The sequence below is a fragment of the Antedon bifida genome, chromosome 4 (genome assembly GCF_963402885.1).
Source record: "Antedon bifida chromosome 4, ecAntBifi1.1, whole genome shotgun sequence".
Lineage (NCBI taxonomy): Eukaryota > Metazoa > Echinodermata > Crinoidea > Comatulida > Antedonidae > Antedon > Antedon bifida.
In genome coordinates this window covers 14,237,540-14,256,806 of record NC_136229.1, presented here as the reverse complement: position 1 = coordinate 14,256,806, position 19,267 = coordinate 14,237,540, and the positions used below count along the sequence as shown (strand labels likewise).

The window sequence follows — 19,267 nt, the reverse complement described above, 5'->3', positions numbered from 1 at the left end:
CAGACATTTGCCTGCTGGCTATACTACAGAATAGGCATATGCCTAGTCTAGTTGTTTCGGTCATTTTTTCACTAACCATTTCATCATGTTAAAACCATTAAATATTGTATGGTTTAGTGAACCTGTACAATTTTTAGGAATTCATGTAGGTTATGATATACAAGTGTGTGAATTGGGGAAAAAAAACACAAACTTATAACAATATATTAAACCTATGAAAATGATGGAATCTCAGCTTTTTTTTAGGAAAATTACTATTATAAAAACACTAGCAATATTGAAATCAAAGAACCAACAACAACAGTTAACAAAGAAACACAAAATGGATTACAAAACACAGTCTAAGAAAGAGAAAGAGAATATATAGATGATACACCTATTTCATCTATGAAAACACGATCAGTAAGAGCTAGAAAAGCTCCAGCAAAATTTGTTGATTATCATATTGAACTATAAAGTTTGGTTTTTTTCGCAGACATTTATATTTGACAAGTTAAAAATGTTGATTTTTAGACATTTGATTAGAGCTGATATTAATATTAACACAAAAACAATGACTACACAACGCGAATCACACAGACTTCATTTAATTATAACATTTAATTACAACTATTCAAGCGGATAATAGACAGCTACTCTGGTAGTAGTTTATCATTTAAAAATGTGATAATATATATATATATATATATATGTATATTGTTTATTGTTTGGTAGGGCCCTTGTAGGGCGGAGGTGGGGAGGCAGAGTTCATTTAAAAGAGGTGCTTATTCGAGGGATACGTTTAATTTTTTAGTTCTAATAATATGGTAACATTTATAATAAAATAAAATCCTCTAATTGAGTGGTAAAAAGAACAAAAATGCTTGGTAAATTGTAGATAACAGTCTGATGAATTCTACTACAAATAGTATAATTGTGTTATAAATAATACAAAATGTGATTAGATTATTCTAGGTGATGTTTTATTGGGAAGGTGTTCGGCGTTTATTCAAATAAATACCATCCTAATTGGCATAATTAATACATTATTTAGTTTAAACATCTTTTGAAACTAACTTCTGCGAAAGAATGGGCCTAAGAAGGAAGACGTTAGACGGCTTGCAACATGGGCAGAAGTATCTCAGGGTTCTAACGGGACACAGTTATTCCTGCCAACTTGCTGAATAACTCGGCTATCGGGGTTTCACTCGATTTCAAACAAAAGGTTCTATCATCAGTTCTCCCTATGCTAATTCATGTATCAAGGATTTTAATATTTTATATGATGTTCTTTTATCTGACCATTTTCTACTTTTAATCAATCCTGCTCTCAGTATCCTCGTGATGACTGTAATAACCATGAGAAATGTAAATTGCAAAATATCTGTTGGGACAATGTCAATGAAGGTCAGAAAAATATGTATAATTATCTCACTGAACAGATGTTAGCACACATTGTAGTTGACTCTGAGTTGATTATTTGTCAGGGGTGTAATTGTGACCAACACAAATTTCTTCTGGACAAATTGTACAATGATATAGTTAAATGTCTTATTAATGCATCAGAAATGCCTTTCTCTGGTAAACATAGTAAAGTTCATGTAATTCCTGGGTGGAATGACCATGTCTCTGAGATGCATAATATTGCCAGAGAGCCCTTTACTTTATGGCGGTATAATAATAAACCCAGACATGGACCACTTTATGACGTCATGCGCATTACTAGGGGTAGGTTTAAATGTGCTTTGAAAATGTGTAAACTGGAAGGTGAGAAGCTCCGTGCTGATTCCATGGCCAAATCGTTATATGATCATAATTATGTCGATTTCTGGCAAAAAGTAAACAAAAATAAATCATATAAGGCCACTCTTACTGACACCCTTGATGGTCATGATCATTTTGAGAATATTTTTTAACTGTGTTCATAATAATGCTCACAAGATTAGGAATATTAAGACTGACCCCTATTGTGACGTTACTATTGGAATAATCAGGAAGTGTATCCATAAGTTATCTCTTGAAAAGTCAGCTGGTAATGATGCAAACATCCTATTCAAGCAAGTTTGCATGTTTTACTTAGCCGCCGCCTGTGTTTCAATCTAATGCTTAAACATGGGCATATGCCCGAGGAGCTGGCTAAAGTTATTTTTGTACCTATTGTTAAAAGTAAATCTGATGATATTGCTTCAAAAAGTAATTATAGGCCTATTGCACTTGCAAATATCATCTCTAAGGTTCTTGAGAATGTTATGATTGACTTCTCGGGTGGGAACTTGAATTCTGGAGATAATCAGTTTTCATTTAAAGCTGCCCATTCCACTGACACATGTGTTTGTGTTAAAGGGGGGTTCCGGGTTTAAAATGAATAGTAAAAAATGTAAAATATATTTGTTTGTCTCTTGAACGGTAAAAGTTTCAATTTATATAAGCGCCCAGTGAAGCAAAACGAAGGCTGTGAAATGAGGCCAGATTACAAGTGCAGCTACGGCAAAATCACACTGTGGTTACAGAATAGGAAATTCGTGAAATGGTCAATCTTCCGACGACTTGTTATCATTAACCATATCAATTACTTTTGTAAAATTATACTTATCTGATGTAATTTTAGTCGGTCTTCCCATTTATAAAGTCTATTTTTTATGAAAATCCATCAAAACAGTGAAAAATTAGATATGTTTGCACTTTACGTTTGCCGATTTTCGCACTGACTTAGGGAAAGCCTTCAAAATCAATGAAGCGTAACGTATACATTCCTGCTCTGAGCGAGGAGAGCGAGACGACGATACACATGCTCTCTCTGCCCATGCCTGGCATCGTCACGTGATAAGCAGACACAATATACAATACCAAACTGGTCGGGTCGAGTATACCCCGTCTATAATCACAACATGAACGATGTACAGGATTTGATTGAAGGTCGACTCGACCTACCGGAATGGTATAGATAATATAGCTCGAATGAGAGAGTTGGAATATTTGTAAACATCAGTAAAAGGCCTGGTAGTATCAATTCGCATAGGGTCTACTACACTAGCTAGCTCAATTTTTAACTGGGCCGGATCGGCTAGGTCTCCTTCCTACTACCTGGTCTACTTGCTTGATGCAGTATCCGCTTTTTTGGAGAGTAAACTACTAGGTCTATTTTAGGCCTACTTATTAGACGATCGGGACACCATACGTGCGGACGGCGATCGGACCTTGTTTTGCCTCAATATATTTACAGCCGATTTTGTAGAACGTTTTAGGTTTAGATTGTTTAGGAGTTTGGTTGATAGGATGGGTTTGGAATCCACTGAGTTTTGTTATTTATGGGCCAATCGTTTAGTAGCAGGCTAGCTAGGCCCATGATGGCCCCAATGTTTTAACGTAGCCATCGTGGCCTGGAATCCCTAGTCAGAAATGGCTCTCACCCATGAATAAAATGATTTAGGCTAGGCCTAGCCTAGTACGTGAAGCCGATATACGATCTGTACTATTCGAGGTATAAAAATAGTATAATTTATGACTCCGTAATCTGTACTAAATTTTGTATTTCATTAAATGTCAAATAAATATATGCTACTACTGTTATTATTACACTTTAGGCCTATAGCTTAGAAAATCTACAAAAAATGTATTTCACAATGATCGGGTGGTCGTCGTTTGACAGGGGAGAGAGATGCAAGTTGACAAACACAACGTACAAGCTTGACGTCGCGAGTTTGGAATCCACTGATGACGTGTTTTGTGAATATCTCATGAATATTAATGAGCTTCCCTAAGCTGCTGAAAAACAGACTTTCCATGAATTTACCCTAAAATGTATATGAAATTTAATTTTTTTAATTTCTCGTTATTACTTCTTCATTCTGACATGTCTATATTGTTATAATATTTTTTATTTAATAAATAAACGATATTTAAAAGCAATTTCAAACCCAGAATCCCCCTTTAAAGCAAGTTGTGGAGTATTATAATCGTAATTCCAATCCGGTTTTTTCTTGTTTTATCGATGCATCCAAGGTGTTTGATAAAGCCAATCACTATACACTTTTCAAGAAACTTATTGAGGAATATACCTTTAACCATTGTCAGGATGCTTGTTTTATGGTATAATGTACAGAGGTTTAGTATTAGATGGGGAAATACGTTATCTAGATGGTTCACAGTTACCAATGGTGTGAGACAAGGAGGAATTATGTCACCTATCTTGTACAACATCTACATTGATGATCTCAATACTGCCCTTAATAACTTTAATGTGGGTTGTAGTATTGATGGTACCCGCATTATTAATTTAAGCTATGCAGATATGAAAATCTATTCTTCCTCTCTCAGCAGCTTATAGGAAATGGCATTGACATTTTGTTTTTGGAGGGTAAACATTGTGCTGATGTCACCGTGTCGCGTCACAGTTCACACAAGATTTTTCATTAGCCGCTGTTTGGTATGTTTATGATACTGCAAGATCAAACCACATAACTCATAACCATGTAACATCAAACACCTTTCATCATCTCGACATTTCACTGTTTGTTCTAAGCTGCGTATTGCTAAATAAAGGCGCTACAACGCTGAGAAAACATTTTATTGTATTAAAAGTCAAGTATACAAAACCAAATTTTAAACTCCACAAGATACAACACTATACACCCTATTCATGTATTCATTATATTTAATATAATATAATATTGTGTATCATTAATTTTTTTATTAGTTTTTAAAAATGTGTAATCTCACACATACAAAAAAGAGAAAGCAACAATAAGCAATATAACATGACCACCTGGATCTGCAAGGCATGACAAATTAATATGGATATATACTGTACAAATCAAATACATACTGTACACAAATATTGAAATATCAAATGATCTTTAACAGATACAAACAAATTATCAAAAGGCTTCATTATTACCTGAGTTTGCGTCCTCCCCTTGGCCTTTCAGACTGTGATGATAAAACGCTCATTGTACTTGCAGACGTCAATGCTGACATGTCACTCAAAGTGGACATGTTGCTATCTGAAGATTTAATAGATATGTTGTCAGGACTTTGCTTTCGCTGGCGACTTCTAGAATAGTGGGGATCAGGGACAGGGTTGCTGTACAAACCCCCGTTGCCATGTGGGGAGAGAGAGTTGACGGACGCTGCCTGCTTGTACTGGTTCATTTTCATCTTTATCTCCATTTGTTTGGCGCTTTCTGAGGGGGGAATTTAAAAAGGTTACGAGAGAGAATAGCAGCATCTGTGCGCTGGTTATCTTTATAATCTAAATACTTGACACAAATAGGTGCAAATGACGTGCAAAGAAGAAGGGGTGCTTCAAAATCTAAAGAGAAACAGAAATCAAGTGAATGGGAGGATGAGCTACATAAGAAATTAAAGACATATATTACACAATACCTGATGTATATTCTGAAAATCTAAATCCACAAAAATTGAAACCTTACTATTACAGCGGACATTATGCTCAATGAAAATCTTACAGTAATGATAGTTGAATACAGTAAATACAACATGTTTTTCTAAACACCTCATTTTAGGCCATCGGGTAAAAATCCTATCGATCAATCCCATTCCGATTTAACAAGAATAGATTAACTTCTCATAATAATTATGTTAATAATATTTTAAAAGTGATAACAGAAAGTTTTACCAAAAAAATGTGAGGTATAAGAGAAAATTACATTCAAACGTCCATAATCTAAATTTGTTTTACTGGTTTTAACCCATGACATTTTTAAGATTTTTAATTAAAGAATTTTATTCGTTTATCTAAGTGTTATATTTATACTTATATTTATATCTTAAAATAATCAAAATAATATATAAATGAATTAATAATAAGCAAAAAAATATATTAAAATAGTTTTATCCTAATTGTAGTGCGACAAATATTTACGATTTGATGTAGTGCCTATACAATAACAACATGGCGTCGATTACGGAACACACGTTTCTCTCTAAGGGTTCCAATAAAATATTGTTTTCACCATGAAAGCAGTGTTTAGGAACCACATTAACAATTATGGATGTTAGATTTGTATTTTGTTGCTTGTACCAGATTGTGGATGGTATCTGCAAAAATATAAAGAAAAAATAACGCGACTAAACTACTAAGATTTCATATTTGGATTTCACCTCACTTGAATACACTTCCCTGACGTGCCCCAAGAACGTTGATAAGTTTAACACATTCACTAGGCCAGGCCCTATAAGCAAAATTTGATTTGTGCAAGCTATGTGCTACACTGAAATTGGTTAAATATTGATATAATTAAATAAATAAATTATATTTTATAGTAAAGAGAATTTTGCCAGAGAAAAATTACATTGGCCTACGACAAATACAATATAAACAATAAATTATGATCTCATCTATATTAAGTATTATTAATATTGGATTATATAATTACTCTAGAATATGTAGTTGGGCTAACTTAGTAGTAGGCCTAGTAGTACTATTAGTGTTGGATACAACTCTAGCTAAGATGCTAGCTTTAGTGTAGTAGTAGGCGTGTTCCCGGTTTTAAGACTTAAATAGTATATTTTTATTTATATATTAATTATTAATTTATTAATATTACCACCAATAAATGCAACTTGTTTCCATTTACAGTAGTATGGAATAGAAATAAGACAACTATTATGGGGTATCGTTTCATTTTGTATCAACTAGTAAGTGCATCATCATAAAAAAAAACCTACCCGGAAGTTGGTTGGTTAGATATTGATATTTTATAGTGACAAGAATTCACAAGGCAAAAACACAGGGCCAACATTACTTAATGCTAACCAGTCTTGAGTACTAGGACTACTCTACTGTATTGTACAAAATGTATAAAAAACAGGAAAGTTAAATAATGCAACTTGTTTTTTCCCGCAGTACATCAGTATTAGAAATGATAGTAAGGCAACTAACTAGTATTGACTGGAAGTGCATTGTGAAATTGTTTCAATTAAATACTGTATGTAAGTAAATACTACTTACAATATTCAATCATTAAAGTATATATATTGAATCAAATTATACTAATAATATTATAGTGAATTTTTGTGGAATTTACATTTTTTATCTTTACAGGCTTAATTTCGTTGATACAAATTGGGGAAAACCTGGTATTTTCATTGAAATGTTTTTTTGTCTATTTGTTTTGATGTCGCGATCGATCGAAAAGTGGGTGAATTACAGAAGAAAAACAAAAATATCAATCTGTGCGCAATGCATGTTGGGATTTATAGCAGGCCGCTAAAATTATTAGAACCGACTTATTTTGCACATTTTTAACCGTTTAAAGACGAAACAAGTTATCTCAATAGGGCCATACAGTATTTATTTTTACATTATGTAGTTTGTGACCTTAAATTAGATCTAAAAAACGTAGTTTGGACATTGTAGACTTTCTCCAGACAACATTTCATTTTCATAATGTTTTGATTGTTAACAACAAAAAGGTTATTCCAGATGGCTTCATTTGGTCAACTTATAACAATGTTATGGAATAACATAAATATAAAGAGAGACTAAGACTAGTGGCTAGTTTTTATTTAAACTAAACGGTAAGCTAATCTATGCATCTCTGTATGAAATCTGCCAATACAAGAAATAAGCAAAAATATTTTTAAAATACTATATCAAGATTGTCTAGGTTTTATAGTGTTTTCTTTAAAATAACATCTAATAAAGAATTAAATTAAAGTACAGTATTATTTATCAAAAATTATATGCATCTCTGTATCAAATCTGCCAATACAAGAAACAAGCAAAAATATTTTTTAAATACTATATCAAGATTGTGTAGGTTTTATAGTGTTTTCTTTAATTAAAGAACTAAAGTACAGTATTGCCTATTTATTAGCATTTAATTACACATTTAAAGTAAATATCAAACAGAAACAACTATTATGTATACTGTATTTTTATCCAAACATTTTAGGGTATGTTCAACGATCAACATTCTAATGCTTTGTGTTAAAACTCTCTGATCATTAGGTATAAGCAGATATAACGATGCATACATTCATGACAAACGCATTACAGTTTACATTGTAAAGTTGTTTTTTGTTATTTTTTTAAATATAATGTTACCTTCAAAATATACTGATTTGTTCTTACTACAAATTACTACTTACTACTTGCAGAATTGCATTCTAATTCAAAATAATTTCAAACATTATTATTACACGAACAATTATCTGATCAATGTATTTAATTTATGAAAATATCATATCGCTGACGTCAACTGTACCCCTACTGTTCTTTAAAATTGAAAACTTGATAGTTTGATGTTTAGCTATCTCGCTGTACAGGTTTGCTGTTGGCCTGCTAGCCGTGGTCGTTTCTTTTCATTGGTTAAGGTTAAAATCACTGATGCATCACTGGATTAGCTTTATTAAATCTACCCTCTCCTGCTAGGATCATTAACGCCACTGGCGCGGCATAGCAGCTCCCTAACGCTAATCCGCAGCCTAAGTATGTACGCCACTTATATAATGCCACCTTAACGCAGTGAATCTAGCTGCTTTATTGCCTTCACCAGAAGGCTTATTTCACAAATATCTTTAATTACATTCAGTATAAGGAAGTTTTACATGCACATGGCTTTTAACTTGTATTTTGTCCATCATTATCTACAATGCTGAATCTATTGTGTTACATTTTCTTTTCATCCAATTGTATACATAGTGTACAATTTTACTAATTTTTTTATTCAATTTATTTTTTAAAATATGATAACATTTTTTATTTAATTGGTTCTCTAGATTATTCCTTAGTGGAAGATCTTTGATAGAGTAGAGCAAAAACGCTCTTTTAATGTTACGAGCGAGTTGTGCGCATTTTAAAATGTCCTGAAACGTACACTAAATTGATTAGCAACTATATTTTCATTATACCAAAGTCATGTGCACAACTACATATATATGTGCATCTTGCAAGTTACAGCTGAACTGCTTTTTTAGAGATCTGCGAGATACAAAAAATAAGCAGAAAAAATGAAATTCTTGACAATAACAATAGGCTATAGCGATAGTCTATTGTTATTGTCAAGAATTTCATTTTAATAATACAGAAATAAAAAAGATCTCATACAATTTAACAAGAGTTAACTAATAATTCCTGTGTATGATCCGAACTTCAGCTATATCTGTTGGATTGCAAGTAAAGAATTTTATAAAAGAAAACAAAATTTTAAATGAATGTCAATCAGGATTTAAAGAAGGCTATTCCACAGAAACCTGTTTGATTAACCTTTTAGATCATATTAAATAACAATCAGCGCAAGGTAAATTCACTGGTATGACTATCACAGGGACATCCTGGATATAAGGAAGGCTTTCGATTGTGTTAATTTTGATATTTTGCTAAAAAAAACTAACTTGTATTGGTTTTGAAGATATAAGTTGGTTTCAATCTTATCTCACCAACCGAAAACAATTTGTTGAATTGAATGGTTGCATTTCTGATATTCTAAACATGTCTTTCGGGGTCCCCCAGGGAAGTATGCTTGGTCCTCTGCTTGTCCTCATATACATTAACGATTTCAGTACTTGTATTTCTATACTGAATGCAAAATGCTTCAGAATTGTAACAAATGGTTTATAAGGAGGACTCTCTCACGCTTTTTCTTAATGTCGGAAAAACTGAAAGTATAGTTTTCTGCTCAAAATGCAAATTAATAAATGCAATAATAAGTTACCATCACAAACAAATCGTTGATTAAATATCTAGGAATTGAGATCGACCAACATGGGTCTGGCCAGCTGATTGCTAACAAAATCATTGAGAATGCAAATTAAAGGTTAAACTATAATAAATGCAATTCTCATCTTTCAACTTTTCATTCATTTAAAATTCTTTATACTTTAGAGCATACAATATTGCAAATGTCATAAAAGTTACATCTAAACTTACCTCGTTCACTCCTTCCCAGAACATAGGATGGAACTTGTGGTAGTTGCCGTGATCTTTTCTGACCAGTTGGTGATGAGGTCGGACTTGTCCTTGGGCTTCCTCGTGGACTCTCACTAGGACTCATCCTTTCCATATGTCCTCTTACCATTGTAACCCTTATCGGTGAACCAGGTAAACTAGATCCTTCATTCCTCATTCGTGATTTATGCATATGGCGATATGGTCTATCGTATGTGTATTCCCTTACTTCTGACTGGCTTCTCCTTTCCCCATCAGGAAAGTATCCATTAGCTCTTCGATTAGGTGATCTAGACCTTCTTGAATCTCTGTAATCATATTCAAATTGTCTTGATGATTGCTCTCTTCTGCTTTCTCTGGATGGAGAAGATTCCCTTCTTCTATCTCTAGATGGTGATGCATCTCTTCTTCGGCCCTCCCTGGATGGTGAGGGATCCCTGAATCTTCGCTCTTGAGCAGGTTCCATAAGCCTTTGACGAGAAGGTGAATAGTCTCTATGCCTGTAGTGGGGATCTCTAGCTGGGGAATAACTACGGTGTCTCTGGTCCATCTCTGCTGTGAAATCTCCTCTCAATTGACGTTCATGAGGTGGACTCAGATCCACTGAATGCAGAGGCTCTCCACTTGGATTGTAATCTAGCCCACTTTCATCTTGGCATTCTAAGGAGTAGCTCCTACGTGGCTGTTGGTTGGTTATGTATTCCTGCATCCTCATTGGAAGATAATTCTGTGGACTAGGATCACGACTAGGAGAAGCATCCCTTCGTCTAGGAGGAAGTGTATAATCACCCATGATTCCTGGTCTACGTTGCCGTGTGGGAGATGAACCTCCGAGTAGCCTCTCATCATTATTTGGTAACAGTAACTGAGTTCCTGGATCGTTGTCATCTGCTAATGAACTCAGTCCATCATGAGCTACTGAACCCACTGTCAAATAAAAAGTAAAATTACAAATTAACAGACATCCACATTTAATTGCATATTTAAAAGTGTAAAATACAATGCTGAAAGGGAAAGAAAAATGATTAATGATGTGCTCCTTGTAGATTACAGATATCATGCAAGAAAGATGCTTCGTCGTTAATTCAATTAAAAAACATCTTTCCATAGAAGCTCTGCAATTTAATGGTTTGTAGATAATAGCAACATGATTTGTAATTACTGCCTAGGTTAAAGATTTCCCCCAAAAACATGAAAAATGAAGATTAATTAAATCAGATCTTGAATATGTTATTTTGTAGTTTTAATAAAGTTAATCACTTCCATAGAAAAAAAATAATGTTTTTACCTATAAATTTAGAAAATAAATGGTTAAATTCAACCAAAAACCCACTAGCTGGCAGCCAATTCGGTCATTTTTTGCTTTAAATTACAGTTTTTCTAGGTAAATACATTTTTTTTTCGATCCAATTTTTGGTCAAAGTGGATAACTATTATGTTACATTAAAATGGCATATTCAACAAAAAATTTTAAGAATTATATTTTCAGTGGGACAATACATCTTTAAGGAAAATAATCATGCATAATAATGCATAAGAATATTAAATCATCATTATTAGCATAAAGTATAAAACTTGCTGCCAAAGGATCAGTAAAATGAATGTTTTCAATACATAGTGAGTGACACAATGACCAAAACTTGTGTGGTGGCCATATTGAATTTCAAGATTACACTTTACGAAATGGTCACACATTTGGGCATATTTTATTATTAAAGTACCAAAATACTTAATGTGGCTGGTTTATTGTTACAATTGAAATTTGACTAGGATTGAGAAGCTGTGTTACATGTTTTCATAGTGTATAACATCATTGTGAATGAATGAGATATTACTCCAAACATTTGCATCTAACTGTAGATTTAAAGAAATGCTCTTTAAAACTAGTAGTGTTACAACCCATTTCACTAGTGCTACACTATGAAATAAATCATTGATATTGTGATCCTCTTTTTCGTTTTGGTTGAATCTTCTGTACAATCTATCTAATTTTAAAACAAGCTTTAGGATGTTTTTCCTAAAGTGCACCCACATTGTTGCTAGTTGAACACACCCAAATCACACAACAACCACTGTTTAACATAAAAAGGCCCATTTACTGACTGACAGGCGGGTCTAGGTATATTAGGGTGATAGTGATTTTGTTGGGAGAAAGGAGAGTTTAACAAGAACATCTAAGGACCCAACACGCTAAATCAAAACGGTTCTAAGTTGCTCTGTTTTTGATCTTTAAGTTCACTTAATGGCCGCCATAAAGTACAGGTTTTTGTTAACTTCTTAGCTCCTATACATAATGAAGACATGATTTTGATAACTAAGTCTATTTTTTGATGGTTACAGTATAAATATCCAGAATTCTAAAATGTGGCACAGACAAGCCAAACCAGCTTGTCGGTAATCCCCGAATTGAGATACAGCTTAGAATAGGCAAAATCACGTTGAAAAAAAAATTTTTTTTAATATTTTATTGATTAAATCTAATCTAATATTCTAGAATCATACTGAGTTGTTATTTTTATTCATTTTTCAACTAAAACAAGTAAAAAAATACATTTTGCAAGGCTATGTTTTTGTAAGATGTCGAAAACTTGGTCAATTTTTCGCCTGTAAAATCGTCTTTTCAAAAGCTTCGTATGCCGCCATCTCCTAAGCGAAATCTGGCTTGTTTACTATGAATATAAAGCTAATTTAAAGAGGTGTATTTCTATTGAAATTATCTCAGTTGTTCTTCATCCTAACCAATGATAACGACTTTTAGTGATTTAAACAAAATATTTTCCTTAACGACGAACGCCGTATCCATGATGTGATTGACCAATTGTGCTCACATGGTTTTAAAGCTCACGACTGCGCATGCTCACAATGTGTAATTAGTTATGTAAAAGAAGTTAGACATAGACATTTTAAGATATTTTCCAAATCATAAAGAGAAGAATGGCCATCTTGCTGTTCAAGTACAAACAACTTATGGATAAAGCAAGTAACAGATGTTATGTCACTGAATACATGGTATACACTGGGAGATCAACACTAGGGGTTCTCCTAAATACCAAGCCCGACCATAACTGGTCGGCATTTATGTGCAAATGTATCTGTTCATCTACCAGTCATAATAACCATCAATCAACCAATGTGAGTTAAAGTAATGCAGATAGTTTAGAGAAAGAAAACCATCATTTGTTTCTGGGAAAGTCAAAAAGGTATCAAGAACATCTAAGCTGTGGCTGTATTATTAGGTGGTATAACTTGTTAGGCACGATTGCACAATTTGGAGCTCCACCTTCAGACATATGATGATTCATTATCATTGTAACACATTCTTCTGGAATCTTGTATTGTATGCATGTGGAAATTTGTCGTTGAGGCATATGGCCACGATCAAAATATCTGTAGTCTGCTATGCACATCTTCCAAAACCTGAACACACCATTATGTAAAATAAAACATAGATTTGAAAAGATGAACTTCTCCGGGTCTGATTATTATGACTGGTAGATGAGCAGCTAGATATACATTATCAGAGTGTACTGTAGTATAAACTGTTGACATGTTATTTGGTTTATTAAGAATGATCGGCAAAAACTATCATCAATTTCTCCACTTATAGCATTACCTATGCATAAATCCAGACTAGTTAGGATGACTAATTTTGGTCCGCAGTGTATTAGGTAACCATCCACTCAGTCGCATAAGATATGTTACTTTAAATTGCTATTTGATTTTGATTGCTAGGTATTTGATTTTGATTTAAATTTAGCCATGCTTCACTTCAGGATTTGGAAAAAATCTTTAAATTTTATTAGAAAATTTTATTTTTTAGGTTCTTCATGCGAATGATATAGTTACAGTACATCGCTGATATCTTCTTCTGTACAGTACATCCTGGGGTCATAATTCCCATATTCTCACCAACATATTGACATATTCTCATGATCACTTTCCAACTGTAATTCAAAAACTGAATTGTGTTTATTCTGTAACCTTCAGCATAGCAAAATCATAATCATAGTAGCTGGTAAATTAGCAAAAATCTATACCATATGGTGGCCATTTTTGAATCAAAATGGCAGCCATTGAGTGAACTTCAAAAAGCTGAATTTAGATTTCTTGACCCTCAAAACATATACTTTGCCACCAAAATCACTTCCATACATGATGATTCCGAAAATCTCTGCCATTGCAACCATCTTCTGTATTAGATCTTAAGCCATCCCCAGAAGTTCGAAATCTTGGGGTTTACATGGATTGCCACTTGCGGATGGATGCTAACATCAATGCCATCTGTCGTTCTGCTATGGTTGGGATTAGGAAGATTGGTCTAATTCGTAGGTTTCTGGATAGGGAAACAACTACACGACTTGTGAATGCCTTTATATCATCACGTCTGGACTACTGTCACACTGTCCAAGACCCTGCTTAGGAAGTTGCAGATGTTACAAAATAGTGCTGCCCATCTAGTGTGTCAAACTAAGTGTAGAGACCACAAAAACACCTATCTTGCATGAACTGCACTGGCTTCCTCTGAAGGAGCGTGTCAACTTCAAGATATTGCTACTCACATATAAATCTCTTCATGGCCTTGCACCGAGATACATCAACAATGTTCTCACCCCACAATCCTCTTGTCAACAATCTTCGTGCATTATCTTATGCAGCTCCTATGCTTTGGAATTCTCTTCCAAACTGCATTAAAGATGCACAGTCGGTGGCTCTTTTTAAGAGGCTTCTTAAGACATTCTTGTCTTAAGATCTAATTTAAGTAGGGCAGGAGGCGCCTGAGTCCCTTTTATCGTATTAGATTATGTACCGCACTTAGAGGTTTCACAACATTAGGCGCTATATAAATTATTATGTAGAAGCTGAGAATGTTATACAAACTGTATAACATCAAATTTTCTGTCACTTCAAAAAATGTTATGTTCTTGTAAATTAGGACATCTTTTACCGGTAAACATAGTTTGACAATCGTGGGCCCACTTTCTTTCCTCTTGTATATAAATGACCTATCGATAATGCAAAATAAGTATGTATGCTGACGATACTATAATCCATTGTGCTTCAAAAAATGAAAATGAAAGATACCAAAGTATAAATGAAATTGTGATTTGTATGCAATTTCAACAAAATATCAAACCATTTGGATTCGTTTTGTTTGTGTGTGTTTATTTTTATTCATTTACATTTTTTTTTATTATCAATGGTTTTGATATTTTGCAATTTCTTTGTGGGAGCTTTGTTAATATCTTATTTGCTACTTTTGTAATTAAATTGTGGAGTAAAAATGGTGTGTTTCAAACAAAATTAAACATGCACACGCATTACAATTTCTAAAATTATTATCTTTTTCCGAAATTGATAACGTCATCATGTTAAAAATAAGAATAAAAGGCGGGTCCCGTAATTTCACCTATACTACACTGTATGTAGTATGTATACAGTATATACTTTGACACAAACAGATAGTAACAACATTTTATTTTCTTCAGGTCATAATGGTATAATATTTTTCTGTGCTTAATATTCTAACGTATGATGTGCATGTGGCGTTTGTCATCCGGATAACTAACTCATTAAAGTGACGAGTTCAAATCTAGTTATTTTTTTTATTTCTTTCTGTACAAATTTTGTTTATTATCTAAAGTTAAATCTCAATAATTTTCACAATTTCTTTCCTATAATAACAACTGCCTATTTTTCCATAACCTTGCAATGTTTTCTATAGTTTTTTTTTTTATGGATATTGATTTTTACTGGACGGCTGTCAGCATTGAGGAATTTGCATAATTAGCATAAACAAAATGTGATCCGATTTGGCAAAACCCTACTTTTGTCAGAAATTTTCATTTTGTATTTTTTTATATATTTGGATTAATTGAATCATAAGCTTTACAATGGTGTTTATTTCGTAAAAATTGAGAAAATATTTAAAAAGGTATTACATTTTATAAACCTACAAATCATTCAAATAGTTTACGAGAAAATCGCGTTTGAAGTTTGCAATGAAATTCTTTTTGATACGCGCTGAAAACTCACCCCGTAGCAACGCAGTATTTTGGTCTAAGGCACGATGACATCATACCAGGAAGTGTGTGCAATATTATATTTAGCAGCATGGACATGATGATCAGTTTGATTGATTTCAGATGCCGTTTTAATAAAATATACTACAGCTATTCCATAACACGTTTTTATTCCAATTTACGATATGCTGTGTGTAAAATAAAAATAACCTCACAAAAATGTAAACAACTTTTTATTTCCGTGCGTAGAGCGTATAATATCTAGCGCGTTAACCAATAATGTTTGTTATTGCGATGATGCGCCATAGCAACACACATAGTTCACTGTTCCAGAAACTTTGAGGAACTGAATATTCTGAAATTATGTCATAGTAAATCATTTTCATTGGTTCCTTCTTAAACTTCCATATTTGGAATGTCAAATGGATGAGCTTTATTTTGATGTGTGACCTTTCAACATCGAACGGCGAACTGGCGATCAAAATGTCGTCAAACTCGGCCACTTTCAACTGAAATTATGCAAAATTTTAGCATAGATCGTGAATACATCGTTAGGCTTGAGGAAAATACATGTTTTTAAAACTCTTTTTTTTCATAATTTTAATTAAATTTCGGGAGTTTAAATCAGGTAGACGTATTCTTAAATAGTGAAATATTTGGAAAATGCAAAAACATGTAATCTGCCGGGGTAGTTGATTTGGAAGTATTTAGGCTGATTATGTGAATTTCAAAATGCCGACAAAGAGAAGGTTTTGCCAGATCGGGTCACATATGGGCGCTATTTTCATACAAATTGCTATATCTCTGGAAATACTGGACGTATTTAGATAAATTTGGTGTCAAATTGTTCACAATAGATATACATTTATATTATATTCAGTTTAACAGATGATATTGCCTGAAAATGACCAGAAGTGTGGTTATTGACCTTTGACATAATTTAATAAGTTTATTTATATTATAACAACATAAATTAATAAATATTTGTCGTAGAGAGCCAATTTTGGTGTCAAATTGTTCACAATATATAATGTTTATACTTGCCATAATGCAACATTTTTTCAAAAAGTTACTGAAACACCCATTTTTTCTGTAATTTTAACCTTTGACCTGTTTTTCTCATCTAAATAACGATATGGCATAGAGAGTTGGAACTAACTAACTAACTATTATATTACTAATACTATACAGTACAATGTCTTTCAGGAAAATTTGATAGGCAATAGTGAAACAGAATGGTCAGAAGTAATTGGACAACATAATACAGTGTTAATATGTCTCAACCAAAATTTGGGCTGCAGACCATGGACCAAATGCAAGGGACCCACAGTTTGATCGATATATATCCGATGTAAGGCCCATTTATAGGCCATAGAGTACCCAAAAGGTTCATTTGGGCAAATCCATAATAAGACAAAAAGTTTCATCCAGGTATCCATATATCTCAAATAAAGGTCATGTATGGCCCATAGAGAATCCAGAAGTTACCCATGGTTCATTTTGGCAAATCCATATGGGTTCCTTAAGGATAGAGAGTGCACAGACAGCTTTATTCCATGGGCTATATGAACCCACAGTGTCCCCCTTATATTTCCAATATGGGGCCACATTGAATGTCCATGGAGGACCGGCCCTTGGGTTAATTTGGGCAAATCTATAAAATGTTCCTAAAGGATCGAGGGTGCACAGTGAAATTTATTCCATGGACATATCTCTATATTTTCAATCCACATACAGTATTTCCAATATAGGGTCTCTTGTAGCCCCACATAGATAACCCAGAGGTCCATGAAGCGGCCCTTGGGTTCATTTGGGAAAATCCATATGGGTTATTTTAGAATCCTGTGTGTACAGGGCCAGCCTATTGGGACCAAATGTTTGACCCATTTCCATTATATTCGTAAAAACTTTATAGGTTACTTCATAAGGAGAAGGTTCCTGTACATAATTATTTTCGATGTGGGCTCTTCATACAGTACAAAAGTGTTACAATCAATACTCACCACCCCCATCCCCTTCCCACCGCTTTGAATTAAAATCCATCAATAGGCTCCATGTACAGTATTTCAAAGGTCAATAATCACACAAGTTATTTTTCAAACATTATAATCCATTAGAGTGAATATAAGTATATATTTATTATTATAAACAATGTGCGCCTACTCTACGGCATGTCGTTATTTAGATGACAAAAGAGGGTCAAAGACACAAAAATTGCATGTTCCGGTCACTTTTTGAAAAAAGGTCAATAACCACACTTCTGGACATTTTCAAGCAAGATCTTTTGTTAGAGTGAATATAAATATATACCTTGGGAACAATTTGCACTCAGTTTTAATTCTCTCTGAAATTCCGTTAATTAGATATGGCGAAAATAGGTCAAAGGTCAAAATTGCTAAAATGGGGGTTCTTCATTCTGATGGTATCGAGAATAAAAAAAAAAATTGAAAAAATTGAAGGTTAAACCCCCTTGGCTGCCGAACTAAGCTTTACAGCGTGATCACTCAGTTGTCATCGAGGTGCCATTTTATGAATTCACCTTATCATTCATATTTTCATAACTGCTTGAGAGATATTAATTAAATTGTACCACATGCGAAGCTAATAGTACTGCCGTTGACAGAAACAAAGCATGTCTGGGAAAAGAGCGTCTAAGATCAAGAAACATCAGTGTGACAAATGTAAGCACGTACCATTCAGCGGTTCCGGAGGAGATACGTAAAATTACGTGACCAATTTAGTAGCATTAATATATAGATGAGGTATATTTAAAATCCACAGCGTTATCAGGACAATAACATGCGTATCTCTAATTTGACACCAAATGGGATTTTCCCCCAGCTCAATGGGATGCATTAGAACATGAATCTACTGAAAAACCTTAATTATTTCACAGATTTACATTTTTTCACATAATTCAACAGCTTTCATAATAAGTTACAGCATGAAGGTCAACTTTAATTCTGAAAAGGTGTAAGGACATAAAAATTAAAATGGTGGTAACCCATGATAAAGACATGTTTGAACATGAACATATACAAATTTTAGAGAAAATCAGGCACAGATAAGCGAGATGTGCTCTTTTGCATGTGATATTCTATGACGAAAGAGAAAATAATCTAAATTTTAAATCCACATGGCCAAATAATGATGTAATAACATTTAGCACGACAAATATGTGCGTAAACTCACTGGCTTTATTAGTCAAAAGCTGGAGCTATAAGAGATTCCAAAATCTTTTTATACAAATTTGCATTAAATTACCCATTGGTAATGTGTATCATAATTTGACATTAAGATTTCATGAAAATTAAAGTAATTTATTATGTACGCTATGAAGAACAAAAAGCAACTT

General features: G+C 33.5%; 1 protein-coding gene across 7 annotated transcripts in view; it reads right to left on the bottom strand.

The window, feature by feature from the left end:
* LOC144840145 (regulating synaptic membrane exocytosis protein 2-like) overlaps window positions 1-19,267 on the bottom strand; it is a 161,929-nt gene that overhangs the window by 21,930 nt on the left and 120,732 nt on the right. For 6 of the 7 annotated variants that reach the window (XM_078695830.1, XM_078695835.1, XM_078695838.1 and 3 more), the window contains 2 exons: window positions 9,875-10,819; window positions 4,877-5,162 (listed from right to left, as the gene is read on the bottom strand). In XM_078695830.1, coding sequence (XP_078551956.1) covers window positions 4,877-5,162; window positions 9,875-10,819 — 1,231 coding nt within the window. The remainder of the gene's footprint in view (window positions 1-4,876; window positions 5,163-9,874; window positions 10,820-19,267) is intronic. The other variant, XM_078695837.1, reaches the window with a different exon arrangement.